This window comes from Daktulosphaira vitifoliae, unplaced genomic scaffold (genome assembly GCF_025091365.1).
Source record: "Daktulosphaira vitifoliae isolate Bord-2020 unplaced genomic scaffold, ASM2509136v1 Scaffold_4, whole genome shotgun sequence".
Classification (NCBI taxonomy): Eukaryota; Metazoa; Arthropoda; class Insecta; order Hemiptera; family Phylloxeridae; genus Daktulosphaira; species Daktulosphaira vitifoliae.
In genome coordinates this window covers 31,660,360-31,678,777 of record NW_026099575.1, presented here as the reverse complement: position 1 = coordinate 31,678,777, position 18,418 = coordinate 31,660,360, and the positions used below count along the sequence as shown (strand labels likewise).

General features: G+C 32.0%; 1 protein-coding gene across 4 annotated transcripts in view; it reads left to right on the top strand.

Moving 5' to 3' along the window:
• Positions 1-18,418, top strand: part of LOC126903820 (peroxidase-like) — a 40,135-nt gene that overhangs the window by 9,841 nt on the left and 11,876 nt on the right. Inside the window, exons 7-12 of one of the 4 annotated variants that reach the window (XM_050682322.1) lie at positions 2,135-2,332; positions 3,664-3,811; positions 4,110-4,266; positions 4,398-4,571; positions 4,670-4,868; positions 4,926-5,028. In XM_050682322.1, coding sequence (XP_050538279.1) covers positions 2,135-2,332; positions 3,664-3,811; positions 4,110-4,266; positions 4,398-4,571; positions 4,670-4,868; positions 4,926-5,028 — 979 coding nt within the window. Of the gene's footprint in view, positions 1-2,134; positions 2,333-3,663; positions 3,812-4,109; positions 4,267-4,397; positions 4,572-4,669; positions 4,869-4,925; positions 5,029-6,937; positions 7,071-18,418 lie in introns of those variants that run through there. The other 3 variants (XM_050682324.1, XM_050682321.1, XM_050682323.1) reach the window with 3 other exon arrangements.

Sequence of the window (18,418 nt, the reverse complement as noted above, 5' to 3'; positions counted from 1 at the left end):
ATAAATTATTACCATGAAATTATAAATTCTATAAGACACAAATTATTTTAAAAAAAATTTATTTATATAAATATAAATTTTTTTTTTAGATTATCGGAGTCACTAGTTTTCTCGATTTATCATTATTATACGGTTCAAATGATGAAACGGCTCAATCGTTAAGAACCTTTAATGGTGGCAAGCTAAAGTTTCAGTTAGGTCCTAATGATAAAATATNTTTAATGGTGGCAAGCTAAAGTATCAGTTAGGTCCTAATGATAAAATATTCTTAAGCAATGTTGAAAACCCAATGAAGTCATGTAATGGTCAAGTCGAAAAGCCAATTTGCTATACTGCTGGTAAGTAATTCCCAAAGTATAGTGTAATGCAGCAGTTAACATGATCTGATGAAAATAACATAAAACACAATCCATGCTAAATCAAGTAGAGTCGTAATTCATTTAGATTTCCAAAAAAAAATATTTGAATGCTTAAAACCAAATTTCTTAATACGCTGCACGCAGACAAATTTAAGATTAATTACATTAATGTAACTGAGTAACTGCTACAAATTATAAATATATACAGTTAATTACATGATTCGTTAGTAAAACTTTCGAAACTTTCAAAAAATACTCTTTGGCATTTTAATAAAAATGATAATAGGTGTATGTCAAACCCCAAAATAATAATCATAGTTTTTTACGTGATCTGATGAAAAAAAACAGTAGCATAATGGGGTCGTGGCATAATGGGACAAGTATAGATGATATCTGGCAGTGGTTATAATCACTATCATAAGAAATGCTTTGATCCAAATCTGTAGATAATGTTTAATTCTAAGGAATTAGTGGATATTTCCAAAAGTAAAATCGACTACTATTTTTTGTTCTACTCCAACTGCTATTTGCAAATATAATATAGGTCGCCGGTACATTTTTTTTTTTTTTTTGGACTTCTAGTACGTAAAATAAACTTTATTTTAACATATATTTAAATGACGCATAATTCCCGAAACATTTTCAAAAGTTATGTTGAAAAAGTTCTACTTTTTATACAAATCTTCAAGTTTTCAAAAAGTCAAAAAAACTTTTCTCAATTTTGAAGAGGCAAAATAATTAAAATAAGTATAAATTTATAGTTAATGTAAGTTAGATTCATGTAAATTTTATATTTATTGGTGGTCTCATTGCTACGAAAAACTCTTATAAGGTTTATTATAATAAACAAACAAAATTAAAATTTGAACACAAAAATAACATGTTTTTTTTAAATATGGCAGCTATTTGCATAAAGAAGATAAGTCAATTTTTTTTTAATTTATAATACGTAGCATAAGCTTTATTTTGACATATGTTTAAAGAACGCAGTATTTCCAGAACATTTTTAAAAGTTAAGTTGCAAAAGTTGAGTTTTGTAAAACAGTTGCTATTTTGAATTCCCTCTTGTGTGTAGTTAAAGGGTTGAATTTTCAAAAATATTATGTCAAATAAATGAAATTACATGAGGTTTCAATATAAAAAAAATTATTTTGATTTATTTTTCAATAAGTTATAGTAATTTTTAGAAAAAAAAAAGTGAAAAAAATGTCAACATTTTTCGATTTTAAAAATCATAATTTTTTGGGGTATTATCATCATTTATGGGGAACAAGAGAAAATTTTTTAATTTTTGAGGATAATGTCTTCAACTAGATACGATTTTTGATCTTTTGACGTATTGTTAAGAAATATCAGTCAAGCGACAACTGAGTAAAAGTAGTGACAAACACAAAAAAAAGTAAAGAAATATTATAAACACATCATGGTAAAATTAATACCTTCTCAGCTACGCATCAAAGCTAAAAAAATAAAACATAATCCATTCTAAATCAAGTAGAGTCGTAATTCATTTAAATTTCTAACAAAAAATATTTGAATGTTTAAAACTTTATTTAGTCTATATAGAAAAATAAATTTAATCTAAACAAGTCATTTACAAAATATAAACGAGACAGATTTTACTTTGTATGATAAAATGAACATAACACATAAATCATACAAAATAAAATATTGCTTCAAATCCAAATTCAAATAAATGATTTTTTAAACATAATCTGCCTTTTCTAAAAAAAAGTATGATATTAATGAAAACTGTAATTTTATTATAAAATTAGGAGATACACGAGTAAATCAACAACCCGGTATAGCCGTTTCCACTATAACTTTATTGAGGTTACATAACTTTCTTTGCGAAGAGCTCAATACTATAAATCCACAATGGGATGATGAACGGTTATATCAGGAATCTAGAAAAATGCTTATCGGCATGTATCAACACGTCACCTACAACGAATTTGTTCCAATAATATTAGGTAATATTATATACTTTATTTCATTAATATTTAATAATGGAGATAAAAATATGTTTAACAAAAGTGCAATGACTTGTTACTATTTAGTAGAAATTTTGTTCTTATTAAAAAGTGATATAAATAATTATTTAATTTAGAGAATTCATATATTACTAAATATAAACGTTATTTTATCATAACTCACTCAATTACTTATAGAATAACAGATTATTCGAAAAGTCCCAAGACTCACTCATAGATGGCAACTTTAACAACTGATCCTTATGATTGTTAGTAAGTACCAACCTATTCGAGATTATCGAACGGAGTAGTAAAAATATTGAACACAAAACGTTTGTTTACAAATATAGCTAAACCACCACCTCTAGATAAAAAAACTGATTTTTCGACACCAGACAATACGATAAGCTGAAAGATCATCAAAGCCAAGCTTAGAATTTAAAATAAACTTATATATTCAAGTTTCAGTTAATATAAAATAATATACATTACATAACGGTATATTAAAAATTAAGTTATTTAATTTAGTACGTAAATCACGGACATTTTGATAATATCTGAATAATTTAAATTTAGAATTAACATATTCATTGTTTTTTTTACATTTTGAATATTTTTTTTTCTTTTAATTTTCTAGAACTTTGACTTAGATTTTTGAACCAAAGTTGGATTGCTATGAATTTACTTTATCACCCGATTGTCTTTTTAAAACTAAATCATGTCACAACATTTACATTTTTTCTCTTTGACGCTGTGTTTGATTAGTGTTAATCCCAATATTTTTTCAATAACCTAATGAATGAAGTTTTAACTTAAATTTTTATATTAATGTTACATAATTGATGTTATTTAGTTTCATAAGTAAAGGTCGACTGTTTTTTAATATTTATTTTTTAACCAGGCGTTTAGCACTATCAATTTTTGCTTGAATACCCAAAGTAGGAATTAATTGATTAGAAGTATGTTCAGTGTCACATATTTCTATATATTAATTTCAAGTATATTATAAACAATTACATTATTTGCTCTTCGAATAATATCTTGAGTTTCTATAACTATATCACTAGAATTACAATATGTCTTAGTAAAGGTTTCTCATTGATGTATTTTACTACGTAAAGCACGAACTTCAGAAAATAGGTATTCATTTTTNTAAATTAAGATAAATTCAGGGGATACCAATAAAAACATTTGAAAATCGTTGTTTTTGATCAATTTAATGTATTAAATTCAATTTTGAAATCATTAATAATGATAGAAGCCTTTATAATCAATGATTCAATGCCTTTAAAATTATTTTATGAATTAAAATATAAATAAACTTTGTTTAGGTTCGGATTTTGCCAAGCTTAACGAGCTATTACCTCTTAAGAAAGGGTATGACAATCGATACGATCAGTTTTTAAATCCTACAACATTCTCTAGTTTTACAGCAACAGCTTTTCGTGCTCCTCATAGCTATATTCAAGGAACAATTAAGTTAGTCAATTAGTTAAATTCTGAAATGACCGAATTAAAATTGTTAAGTCTAAGAAGTAAAAAATTTTATAAATATGAAATTTCATATTTTACATTTGTATACGTTAAAATTCTAATTTTGTAGAGTTTATAATGACTATAAAATTACAAATTTAATGTTTGATCAATAAAACTTTTAACATTGATTTACTAGAGTATCGTAAAATTGAATTTACACATTTTTAGACTTGACATTTTTAACCAAGCATTACAACATTTTATGATGATATATAAATTTAAAAAAATTGTACTGCGATAGCTTAATGAACGAGTTTAGAAAAACTACAAGCAGTTTACAATTAAGTGATGTTTTCTTCAAATCTGATTTGGTACAAGAAAATGATAACTTCGACAGTATCACTAGGGGAATGATAACTCAACATGCTCAAGGACAAGATCAATTTTTCACGTCACAGGTGAAATTCTATTGATAAATATTTTCAGTAACTTTTCATTCGAATCTTTAATGTATACAAAAGTACCAAAGTACTGCGTTTTATTGATGTCATCAAACGATTATAAATAAGATTGTTTCATTCTTTCATAGATTAGTAATTTATTGTTCAAAAAAACAAACCCACTTGGAGGCTTAGATCTTATTAGTATAGATATATCTAGAGGACGAGATTATGGCGAACCATCTTATAATCAGTTCCGATTGCTGTGTGGACTTCCGTTAGCAAAAACCTTTGATGACCTCCTCGATCAGATCGACCAAGAGGTTAGCCACGTTCGCTTCAATTTAATAATTATTTAATATATAATACAATTAATATATTTTTAATATATGAAAAATATAAGAAGGTGCTTTTTTTTTAGAATGTATCAATACTCGCATCTTTGTACAAAGATGTAAACGACATTGATTTTTACGTGGCTGGTATGGTAGAAAGATTAAAACCGGGTGCTATACTCGGCCATACCTTCCAGTGCGTAGTTGGTGAAATGTTTTATAGGTGGAAATTCGGCGATAGATATTATTACGAATTCAAAAATTCTACAGGAGCCTTTACCCTCAGTAAATAATTATTTATAAAAAGTAAGCTTTATGTTATAAAACGTTTAATATTTTCAGATCAACTAGATCAAATAAGGAAAACAACGTTTGCCCAAATTTTGTGCTTAACATCTGATATTCAAATGATACAGAGCAATCCATTTTTCAATCTCCGCGAAGGGTAAATTATTATTTATTTAACATAATTAGATATAAATTAAATTATTTTTATTACATAGAAATCTATTTCGTTTGTTTTTATCAACATTTTTCAACATCATTTAACTTTTTGAAACTACTTAGTATTAAAAAAATGATATAAAAAACTGATTGAGCATTTATGTAATAAATGCTGTAATAAATGCTGTATTAAATAAATTTAATAATGTCACAAATATTTTATATTATTCGTTAGATACAAATGTAATAAAGGGCATTTTTAATAACTTCTTATATTAATTTGATAATTTCATTATCACTAACACTTCCCTCACTGGATTTATGGTCAATATTTCAGTATTGTATGAATGTATACATTTGATAAATGTATATGTTCAATAAACATTTACGTTCCACGGTTGTTTGCAATTTACTGTAATAATATAAATAAATATTTAAAATTTTTAATTCATAAAATTGATTTTTAATATTAAAATATTTATTTTTTATTAATATATTACTTTTTAATAACAATAATTTTTAATTTAATTCATTTTATGTGAATTTTAAAAATGTACTGCAATTTTTTTTAATAATTCGTAAAATTAAGTAAATAATTTATATAAATAATAAATATTATCTATAATAATTAATTAAATTTTTAGGTATTACTTATATTTATATAAATAAATAACTAAATATATATATAATTAATAATATATGTATAATTTAAACAAAAGTGGCATATGCAAACCAAAATCATATCTTACTATAAACTACGCGCGTGAACTTAAAAAAGAAAATCAAAAATCAACAAAATTCAGGGTATCTTTGGAATGTCTAGTAAAAATTTTAAATCTAAAATAGATATACTCTGGTAGCAATAAGCGTTTCTGATAAAATTTTCAAATTCTCATAGTGTTCAAATTTTTTTTTTTATTTTCGTAAATAATTTTCCTAGAATAACGTCATTTAGCTCTTTTCTTTATAAAGAATCGGACATCGTTGAGTAATTTTTCCAGCATTGGCTAATTTCTCAATCTTTTATTTTATAATAAGATGTAAATAAAAATAAATATTATCTATAAATACTTTTATAAATAAATAATAATAGTGAGCAATAACATTATTTTTTGTACTATAATTTAGCACTGTATTTTCGTAAATTAAGACCGTTATATCTTTCGTGACAATAGAATAAGAAAATTAATAATAAATTAAATTAACTTCAGTTTAAATTAAAATGTTTAGGTGTATGTTTTTATTTTATTCTAATATGAACCTAATATTCTTTTAGTTAAATGACTGTAAGAAGTTTCAGTTCATCCGCGTGTACTCGTAACACGTACTGGTTTATTTTTGTGCCATTGTGACATTACTAATCAAAGCCCCCTCGCCCAAATTTATACATATACAGAGTTATTTTAATATATTTGTTATTGTTTATTCGTTCAGACAAACTGTTTAATTCATAATAACACTCATTCCATATTGTTCACCCAATTATTTTTTCTCCTCAGCATAGCCTAATTGACACAGAAAAAATAACGAATGTATACTGACCTGAATGATAGTCACTGCATATATACTTTTTTTTTGTGTGTTTTTGATATTTTGAATTCAATAAAAATAAAAATGTGTTACAATTTCACTTAGATGTTTTGTCCTTCTTTTAAACATATGTATGCTTAACGTGATATGGGCATTTTATGTTTATTTTTTACTAAACCTTTCCTCTAAGTTGAATAATAGCTTCTCTATATAACTTTATTTTAGATTTCAAATTTTCTATTATTTTATGAATTTACAAAACTGATATTACTATTTTATAATTATCCTTTTTAAGTTTTTATATGAATAACTCATGATTTTTCAACTATAATTAAATTAAATTCAAAATTATAATTTTAATCGATATTTGTTTGTTTCAGAAATCAATTAGTAACTTGTAATTGCTTGAGGAAAATTAATTTTTCGGCGTGGAAAGAATAACATAATATAACTTTAAATGCCTTATATGATAAAAGAACATTACCGTGTAATACAATGTAACATTATTTAGTAACTAATTAAACTATTTGGTATTTAAATAAATTCAACAACTTCTCCTTCTTCCACCTCTCCAATCACGTCCTCGCCTATTGTCACTGGCCTCCTTATTTAATCTACCTTGTGTTTTCCTTTATCAAAATCGTACTCTATATACTCTGTCTTACTCCTACTTATTCTTAAACTCTTTTTTTCAAGAGCTGATCTCCACACCTCTAGTCTTTCATTACTTTCCTCCCTATTTTCTCCTATTAACATTATATCGTCAGCAAACAACTTGCATCACAACACCTCTCCTTGTATTTCTCTAGTAATTTCATCCATCACTACAGAGAATAAGTAAGGGCTTAAAGCAAAATCATGGTGCACTCCTACTCTTACTTGAAAACTTTCTGATATTCCTCCTACGCTTTTTACCATGGTACAAATACCATCATACATATCCTCTATTATATAAATGTACCTTTTAGGGACTCCTTTTCTCATTAATGGCCACTTTAACTTTCCTATTAGTTGCCTCACACAAAATACTGATTTCATTGTTGACTTACCAGGCAAATCCAAACTGGTTTTTAGGTACCGATGTCTCATTTCTTATTCTCTTATCTATTACCTTTTCCCAAATTTTCATACTATGAATTTATTAGCTTTATGTCTCTATAATTTCCACACTTCTGTATGTCTCCTTTACCTGTAATATTGACACTACAATACCATTCCTCCATTCATTTGGTATTTTCCCTTCTAATAAGATTTTATGTAAAAGTTCTTTCAACCACCTTATACCAACACCGCCTAATATTTTCCGTACTTCTACTGGCACTTCATCTGGTCCTACTGCTTTATTCTTTTTCGTTAATGTCACAGCTTCCCATACCTCTTTCACACTAATCAAAACCCTCATTCCACGAGATATCCTCTAATGTCTCTTTTGGGTACTCCTCATTCAGTAATTTTTCAAATTACTCTTTCCACAATTTTTCACATCATCATCACTCGAAAGTACCCTATTATCAGCACTTTTTATACACCTTATATGATGATAATCTTTAGTCCTTTTCTCTCTTACTTTTGCAAGTCTATAGATTTCTTTCTCGCTTTCCTTTGTTCCTAGCCTATCATACCTCTTTAACTTCGGCTTACTTACTGCACATACTACCTTACACACTTGGCTTCTTTGCACAAGCGTTATACTTCATCCAATCTTCTCTCCTTTTGCTTTTCTGCCATACTTTGAATTGCTTTTTCTTACTTTCTATGATTTTTTGAACGTCCTCATCCCACCACCACCAGGTTTCCTTGTTTCCTGGCATTCTACTCCTACACTCATCAAAAATCTCCTTTGCAGTATTCTTTACACAATTACCAAATCTATTCCACACATCATTTATGTCTCCCTCGACATTCCACACCGTCCTCTCTTTTACCGTCTTTACAAACTCTTTCATTTTCCCTTTTCAATTTCCACCACCGGATCTTCGATTTTTCCCCGTATTCCTTCTATTTTTGTATATTCTCTTTTCGGTACACCACTACTCTATTACCATCAATCTATGTTGTTTAGTTACATTCACGCCTGGTATTACTTTACAATATTTTACTCGCTTTACGCTCTCTCTCTTCCACATAAAATAATCAATCTGTGATCTATGCCTCCCACTCTTATAGGTTATAAAATGTTCTTTCCTCTTTCTAAAATAAGTACTAACCACAGCAAGATCATACGATACTGCGAAATCCAGGATTCGATCTCCAGCCTCATTCTTCCAACTAAAACCATACCCTCCATGTATTCTTTCATATCTTCTCCTCTCATTATTTACATGTCCAACCTATCACCGCATCATCATTGCCAGATACCCCTTGCATCACCTTATCCATCTCTCTCCAAAACACCTTGTCTATTTCATCACATCCCCACTTTTGGTGCATAGGCACTTATTACATTCAACACTTTTTCCTCGAATATCAATTCCACGACTATAATTCTGTCACTTTTCCTAGCTACATCTACAACTTTACTCTTCATTTTCTCATCCATTATTATCCCTACACCATTCTTTGTACTACATTTCCCTGAGTATATTATTTTATAACCCTCAACTACTTCCCTTGATTTCTGTCCTTACCACTTAGTATCCTGTACAGAACAAATGTTAATTTTTCTCCTCTTCAATACTCTTACTAATTCTCTACTTCTACAATTTAATGTTCCAACATTCCAAGTACTTATTCTTACTTTGTATTTATCTTTCTCCCTTATACACGAGTACAGCCTAGAGTTAAGTGGTGATGTCCCTACACCGCTGACACTACAGGCGTTGGGTAGACCTGGGTGAAACAACTATCGCACAATTTGTCCGGCTAATATTAAACACTTTATTCCTTAGGCTTTCTCCGTTTTTAACTACTTTCTGTTGTCCCCGCGTACATCCGAGATGGGACAATCTGCCTAAGTTTTGTTCAGGATTCCTCATACTTTTTTGACAATAATTTTTACGTCGGCTGTCAACCTGACGCAACCTCATTAGTCGCCTCTTACGACTCGCAGAGGGGCCGTGGAAGTATTCTTAGCCCCTATCCATAGGGAAAAAATAAATTCAACAACTACGAATAAATAATATTTATTATTATATAATAAATATAATTTTTAATATTAATTATGTAAAAACTATACGAGTTATGTATTTATAATAAGATTGCTCAATAGTTTTTTTTTAGTTTTAGTTATTATCGAGGTGGACATGCACTCAGACCTGTTGGTCCATTGTGCGCACCTCATACCGAATTGTCTTGATTCGGTTTACTCACCTAAGTGTTATCACCAAAGTGTTAATACATTACCAACCATAAAGTAACCTCTAAAGATGACCAAAGGGTCCTGTCTTTCTGGCGAAAGTAAGTATCTCTCTGGTTGGGTTTTAGGTTTTTAATATCTTCTTTTTCAAGAAAAGGTTTATTCAAGTAGTTTGATCTTAGTGTGGACAAGGCTTCACATTCGCACATGATGTGAAATGAGTCTTCCTCTTCTACTCCACACTTCCTGCACAATGGTGATTCCGATACCCCCATTGCGTTAAGATGTTTAAGCAGGTGACCATGTCCTGTCAGTAGACCAGTCAGGGTGCTTATTTGATGTCTAGTCATGCTATTAAGATCACCCAGCAATAAACCAGGGGTCTTGATAAACATTTTAGATTGTCTAGGTACTACCAAGTACTTCCAGATTTTCCTGTGTTGTTCTCTGCACCAATTCTTGGGTAACGCTTTGAGCGATTGCTCAGTGAGTTCTACCACTGGTTCTGGTCCAACATAGGTGTTCTTTGCTCCTTTTCTGGCTAGAAAGTTAACATTCTCATTTCCAGTGACACCGTTATGTCCCGGTACCCACGCTAGTGTAACTTTGTTAAACCTCGATAGTGATTCTAAAGTTTCCCTGCATTCGAGGACCAGCTTTGAATTCACCTGATCGTTACAGAGTGCCTTCAAAGCCGCTTGACTATCACTTAAGATAGTTATCTTCCTATTTTTGTATACCAGCAGGTTCTGAGCCCCTACTAGTATCGCCATCACCTCTGCTTGGAAGACAGAGGGTGTTGTGCCCAATGATATACTGACATTTATTCGTGGTTTTAAACCCCAAATTCCAGCACCTACCTTTCCTGATTTTTTGGATCCATCTGTATATATTATAAATCCTACTTTTTCAGTCAGGTGGTTGATATTCCATTCTCTACGTGTAGTGATCTTCACTTTGTAGGGAATGTTATTCTTAAGAACCGGTTTGATATAGTCCAAGTGGTATTCCAGAAAGCCCTGGTCTATCTCTTTTAGTATTTTACCATGTTCTGTTGTATCACTCTCCAAAGTCCACATACCTAAGTTGTGGAATCTTAGTGCCGTGGCTTTGGCGTGAGCTTTCACCTCTAGATGCAGAGGAGGCAATCCAATTAGTGCTTCTAATGCGACCGTTGGTGTAGTTCTTAATGCTCCAGTGATGGCCATAGCTGCCATTCTCTGTATGCGACTAAGTTCTTTTCTAGCTGTAACGAGTGCTGTTCTGTTCCACCAGACAAGGGCACCGTACAATACCGTTTAATCACTGATGTGTACAACCAATACATAACTCTTGGTTTAAGACCCTGTTGTAAAACAAAAATATAGAAACGAAAGGATAATGGAAAGGGGGAGGGATTTAGGATTGAAATGAAAGAGGAAATACGCGGGATCTGACTCTTCACTCGGGCGTATGGATCGAGGGTCTATCGTTGAAAAATAAAGCATGCAGGTTGAATTTGGATAGTGTTACCTGAATATTTATGTTATCCTTAATGCCGAAGACAGGATTTATGTAATAATAATTTCAACACAAAACAAGATGATGTCAATTATCTAATGATATAATTATTGTCACTTATTACACAAAATACACAAAAGTGATTCGTATGGTTTTTAGAAATAGTACATGAAACTTAAATAAAATATTTGTACACACTAATTCAAATATTGTCAATATTACATAAACGATACAGAGAAAAAAATGCGGAGTTTACTTATAAAACTGGACGTGTTCATTCCGGAGTACGATCGAAACAGGCCGTGTCAGACGAGCCCATGGAGTCCTTTGGTGTCCTTCCAAAGTCCCCTTCCAGACACGTACATGACCATCGGCCTTACATTTATTTAGATTCTTTTGTTGCTATTTTGCTGACATTGTAGAAGGATTTTGTAAAACTACGGGGTTGTACATGTTGGGAAGGAACGGATGTGTGTGGATGGCGTGATTGTGTGAGTNACGGATGTGTGTGCATGGCGTGATTGTGTGAGTTGTGTGTGTATCTGCAGTCAGTGATAGAAAGTGTTGATTGTGTTTTGTAATTTATTGGTGTGTGGGTAGAAGATGAAAGAATAACAGATAAACATTTTGTTCGGTTGTGTGAAGGGCCTATTACAACANACAACCAATACATAACTCTTGGTTTAAGACCCCATGTCTTTCCCAAGGCTCTGCTGCAAGTCCACAATGTGGTCATTGCTTTTTTGATTCTTGACTCAACATGTGATTTCCATTTTAGCTTACTATCCAAGATAATACTTAAGTATTTTACTTCCGATTTTAAGCTAATTTCTTGTCCATTTAGATTAAGAGTGTCAAGACTGTCTAGTCCTATTCTTCTTCTAGTGAACATAACAACCTCTGCTTTATTTGGATTAACAGATAGACTGTACTTACAACACCATATATGTATAGTGTTAATTCTCTGTTGTGCTAAGTCTATAATAGTGTCTGGGAATTTACCCACCATTGCTATAACTAAATNTGGGAATTTACCCACCACTGCTATAACCAAGTCATCCGCATAGGCTTGTGTATAACAATATTTGTTTAACTCTCTAATAAGCGAGTCCAATACTAGACACCATAGCAAGGGGAAAAAACCCCGCCTTGTGGACACTGTTTAACACTCTTGATTACTTTGGTCTCATTGAGCTGTCCCAAAATAGAGCGTTTCTTAAGTATGGATTCTATCCACTTAATAATTAGTGGTTCTATTCCATGCTGTTGTGCAGATTCACACATAGCATCGAAGGGAGTATTGTCAAAAGCTCCTTCGATGTCCAGGAATATACCTACTGCATACATTTTATTTTCTACAGCTTTCCCTATCTTAGTAGTTNTACATTTTATTCTCTACAGCTTTCCCTATCTTAGTAGTTAAGCAGTGTAGAGCTGTATCAGTAGATTTCCCCGTTTGATACGCATGTTGGTTTTCATGTAAAGGGTTCTCCTTAAGAGGCCCCTCCTTGATGTACCTATCAATAAGTTTCTCCATAGTCTTAAGAAGAAATGAAGTAAGACTTATTGGCCTGTAGGATTTTGCTTCATAATAGTTAGTGCGGTTAGGTTTGGGTATAAACACTACCCTAACCTTACGCCAGCTTTCTGGTTGATAACCATAGGCAAGGCATGCCCTAAATATTTTGCAGAGATGGGGGACGATTATCTCTAACCCTTCTTGCAGAAGTGCAGGGAAAATTTCGTTACAGTCTGCAGCTTTAAAACTGCCAAAGGCTTTTATTGCCCATCTTATTCCACTTGGGGTTATCACTTTCCTGGCTAGTCTCCAATCAGCACAGGTCACACGTTTGTCCTGTGCATCATGTTCCTGTTCTCTGTTGTTAATTGCAGAGTCAGGAAAATGTGTGTTCATCAAATGTGATAATGTTTCATTATCATTATTGGTGAACATTCCGTCTGGCAGTAGTATTGCCTCGACAGTTTTGTTTGGTCCATTCCTTAGTGATCGCAGGAGACTAGATGCTATAGGGAATTGTTGTATATCCCCACAGAACTTCTTCCAGCTTTCTCTTTTGGACTTTTTCAATGCAGATTTGTAGTTCCTTTGGGCGTCCTTATAGGATTCCCAGTGTTGTTCCAAACCTGATTTCATTGCTTTATTTAAGAGCTTACGTGAACTCTTTCTTAATTTAGACAGGTTAGCATTCCACCAAGCTACACCCTGCCCTGTACCTTTCCTTTCTATTAAAGGACAGTTTTCTTTGTAAGCCGAGACAATGGAGTCCTGTAGCATATTTACAGCCCTTTCAGTACTCTGTCTCGACCCCAATCTAAACTGTAGGTTATTTAGGTCACAAGAGAAATCTGCCCTGTAGTTGTCCCAGTTTGTTCTTTTCGGGTTCCTATAGTACTCCGTCTCAACTTTGTTAATTTCCAAAGTGAATCGTAAGTGCCTATGATCAGAAAGAGAAGGTTCGGAGGACACTTTCCACCCTTTTATCTTTTGAAGTAACCCTTTTGAACAAACTGTTAGATCAATGACTTCCTGCCTGTTCCTGATAACAAAAGTAGGTTCACTACCTCTGTTCAGTATACTTAGGTCTGTAGTCAGCAATAGATCCATTATAACCTCTCCTCTTTGGTTGATGTTACTGCTCCCCCAAATAGTGTGGTGTGCATTAGCATCCATACCTAGGATTAGTTCTAATTTTTCATTTTTGCAATAATTAAAGAGCATAGTTAGGTCCCTACCTGGGTCTGTGACCTCATATGGTAAGTATCCTGAAGCTACTATAATATTTTTACCATCATTTAGTGTTACTCTAATAATAGTCAAGTCTGCACTTGATAGATTAAATATCAGGCTGGCTTTAACTTTATTATTAACCAAAATGCAAGTTCTTGGTTTATCTGCTTGTTTATGAAACAGTTTATAATCCCTTAGATTTAGCCCCTTAATCTGGTCCCCATTTATCCATGGTTCCTGAATAAGTGCTATTTGTAAGGGTATTGTATGCCTCTCAGTTAGGGTCCTTAGTAATACACTGCTGGCCCCTTTACTGTGATGCAGGTTTATTTGCGTGAATTGAATTCTATTGTCAGCCATTCAGAAAAACTGATGTTGACCCTTAAGAAAGCACGCTATACTGGGTGTGATACAGGTGTTTAAAACAGTCCCTGTGTCACACAGTCCCCCCTGTGGGTGGTGTCCTCCCGCCGTCCACAGGTGGCGACCGTGCCTTAGGTTGGCTCTCCACATTTCCTTTTGGATCCGTGGAGAGGTTCCCCTCAGCTGTAGCCGTTGTNCCTTTTGGATCTGTGGAGAGGTTCCCCTCAGCTGTGGCCGTTATTGAGGGTGGCGGTTTCCTGGGTCCCTTTCCCTTACGTAACACACTTCCTCCCTTCCCTTTCGAGGCAGGAGTGAAGTGTGTCCGTTTGTTCCTTACTTGTGCCTTAACTCCTTTTCCGAGTGGCACTGGTGATTTCTCAGCCTTCCTCTTCCCAGATTTTTGTGGTGTGGATTTTTTTACATCCTTCCGGGCTGGTGGCTGCTTGGCAACATAATCTGTGAAGCAAACTCTGCCCATTCCAAAATATTGACTGCGCTTCAGTTCCTCCAGTTTGACCATGCTGTTTTCGTCCACACTTAGGAACAAAGTTTGTCCTTTAGGGCCAACCTCTGTCTCATGGTGGACTTTGCAGATCGCCGTGTTCAGCCCTGGGTTTTGTTTTGCCAAAATTTCCAAGATCTTCTTGGACTCTTTTGGCAGCCCTGGTATATGAGTGACCATCCGTTTGTACTTGATCGGGTTGTAGGCTTCCAAATGGAGTTCTGCACCGTCCCAAGGTTTTATCAGGTTGACATGGTCAGTAAGCCACTTAAGAGAGCTCTCTTGGGCTGTACTGATCACAAGTGCTCCATCAGTGAGTCTGGTGTCTTCAAACCTTGGTACGTCTACTTGCTACTGCTCCCAATTGATCTTGCGATTNTCGATTTTGTCAGCTACTGCTCCCAGTTGATCTTGCGATTCCTGGTCTACATTTGCTGACGTTGCTGTCTCTTTGCTAGTAGACGGTTCACCAAGTGTCCCGTTGTTGGCATTGAGACCTTCAAGTTCGGCGATTCTTCTGCGAAGAGTCGCCAGTTCACGATCTTGTTCCGACAGGTTGTCCATAGGATCCCTGATCGTCACAAGTTCGTTGTTTTGTGGTTTTTCTATGTTTTTATCCATTAGTTCCCACGAGAAGTCAAGAAATAAAGGTCCGTCACAGCAGAGCTCGATACTGTGATAAGGCTGTATACTCTAAGGTGCGTCAGGTGCCATAGAGGATACCAATGGTCACTTTACCTTTCGGCTAACTACCCTGTGACAAGTTAGCAACCCTGTCACTTGGTATGGCTGGATTAGGGGGAAAATTGCTCAATTAAGACTTAATTAAATTGATAATTGTGAAAAACTCTAGTTGTTTATATTGCAGATGTTTTGAAACAGTAGAAGTATAAATTCAAATTTTGAGAAAGAAAAATGAAATAAAAAAAATTTCAAAAGATATCCATGTTTATAATAAAAATGTTGCATCTGAAGATGAAATTGATTCACTTGAATCAAAAAAAATATAGTGACTCTAATAAAAAGGTGTACCAATATCACTAGTTCATCATTTGATCAAAAACCAAAAATATTTTTTTAATGCAGTATCCTTTCTATTAAATAGTTCCTAGCTTATAAATATTTCTCAATTTATTTTATCTAATATGATATTTAGACAAAAAAATTTTTCTGAATTTCAGTTCTCTTTAAAAAAAAACACTGCAGATTTTTGTATAAAAATAAATAAATCTTGAGATAGCTAAACAACATGAGGTGACATCAGTTATAATTATATTTAATGCGTGAGCATTAAAATACTAAAAAGAAATTCTGGTGTAATTTTTTGAATTACCCTTGAAGACCGTTATAATTTCCGCTTATATTAGCAGCACGATCAAATGATTCTCCAATCAAATTAGTTAAATGAATATTGAAGGATTCTAATTCTTTATTTATGACATTTTATAACACTTCCCCTGTACTGTATTTTAATTCTAATAAAAAAATCTAATTTTTTTTGATAAACACTTTTGTTTTTGTTTTTTATCTGCTATTCTTCTAAATGTAAAACCAATATTAAATGTGTGTATGGTGCTCAGAAAATATGGAATCAGCTTAGTTGTTATAAACAATAAGAACAATAGAAACATGTTTCCTTATTTACTGAACTTATTATTAATTTAGCTATAAACCTAAATTGATTGTATTCAACTAATTAAAATTTCGAAAATTAGCGATTTTTAAATATGTAATTAAAAATATAAATTGCATTTATAATATTTTTTTTAGCTTCGATGCAAAGCTGAGAAGGTACTGGTTTAACTATGATGTGTTTATTTTTTCTTGTGTCTGTTTACGACTTTTTCTCAGCTCTCACCATACCGATTTCTTTCAACGATAAGATAAAAGATCACAAATGGTATCTGGTCAAAGACATTACCCTCAAAAATTAAAAAAATTTCCCTCTTTTCCCGTAAATGAGGGAAACCTCCAAAAAAATTACAAATTTTTAAATCGCTCATTTTCGAAATGTTTTCAATTTTTTTTACTTAAAACTGCTATAACTTTAACCATAATGAAGTTGTATTAGGTTGGTATAACTTACGTCGTTCGGTTAGAGCCGACCTCAAATAGTTGGGATAGAATATAGAGATGCTGATCAAGTATTGATAGTAACTTTAAAAGAACACTTTATATTGTCTTACAAAAGACTTTATATTAACTTATTACACAATTTTTTATTAACACTATTTTTCTAAAAAATATAATATATTTAAAATTTGAGTATTTACTAATTAAAGATATTTAAAAAAATGTTTAATAGTTTTTAGCTTCGAAGCGAGGCTGAGAAGCTATTAGTTTTACTATGATGTGTTTTTTATTATTATTTTTTTTTTTGTGTGTCTGTTACCACATTTCTCAACTCTCATCGAACCGATTTCTTTCAACGATACGTCAAAAGATCACAAATGGTATCTAGTCAAAGATATTACCCTCAAAAATTAAAAAAAATTTCCCTCTTTTCCCGTAAATGAGGGAAACCTCCAAAAAATTACAAATTTTTAAATCGCTCATTTTCGAAATGTTTTCAATATTAGCTTTGATGCGAAGCTGAGAAGGTATTAGTTTTACTATGATGTGTTTTTTATTATTATTTTTTTTTTTGTGTGTCTGTTACCACATTTCTCAACTCTCATCGAACCGATTTCTTTCAACGATACGTCAAAAGATCACAAATGGTATCTAGTCAAAGATATTACCCTCAAAAATTAAAAAAAATTTCCCTCTTTTCCCGTAAATGAGGGAAACCTCCAAAAAATTACAAATTTTTAAATCGCTCATTTTCGAAATGTTTTCAATATTAGCTTCGATGCAAAGCTGAGAAGGTATTAGTTTTACTATGATGTGTTTTTTATTATTATTTTTTTTTTTGTGTGTCTGTTACCACATTTCTCAACTCTCATCGAACCGATTTCTTTCAACGATACGTCAAAAGATCACAAATGGTATCTAGTCAAAGATATTACCCTCAAAAATTAAAAAAAATTTCCCTCTTTTCCCGTAAATGAGGGAAACCTCCAAAAAATTACAAATTTTTAAATCGCTCATTTTCGAAATGTTTTCAATATTAGCTTCGATGCGAAGCTGAGAAGGTATTAGTTTTACTATGATGTGTTTTTTATTATTATTTTTTTTTTTGTGTGTCTGTTACCACATTTCTCAACTCTCATNATAGTGATTTTAATCACTGTCAGATATCATTATACTTGATCCATCTATGCCACGTCACCACTGTGCCGCGACCCCCCTGTGCTGGGTTATTTATTAAAGCTCTGTCATAGCTGAAAATAATTTTTCTTATTTTAAAAAATAAAATTTTAACTCTTACAGAATAAAACATTATTATCTTCATCACTATTAGTGATGAATAGGGACTTCTTTTTTGGACTCAATAATTTCATTTCATTTTT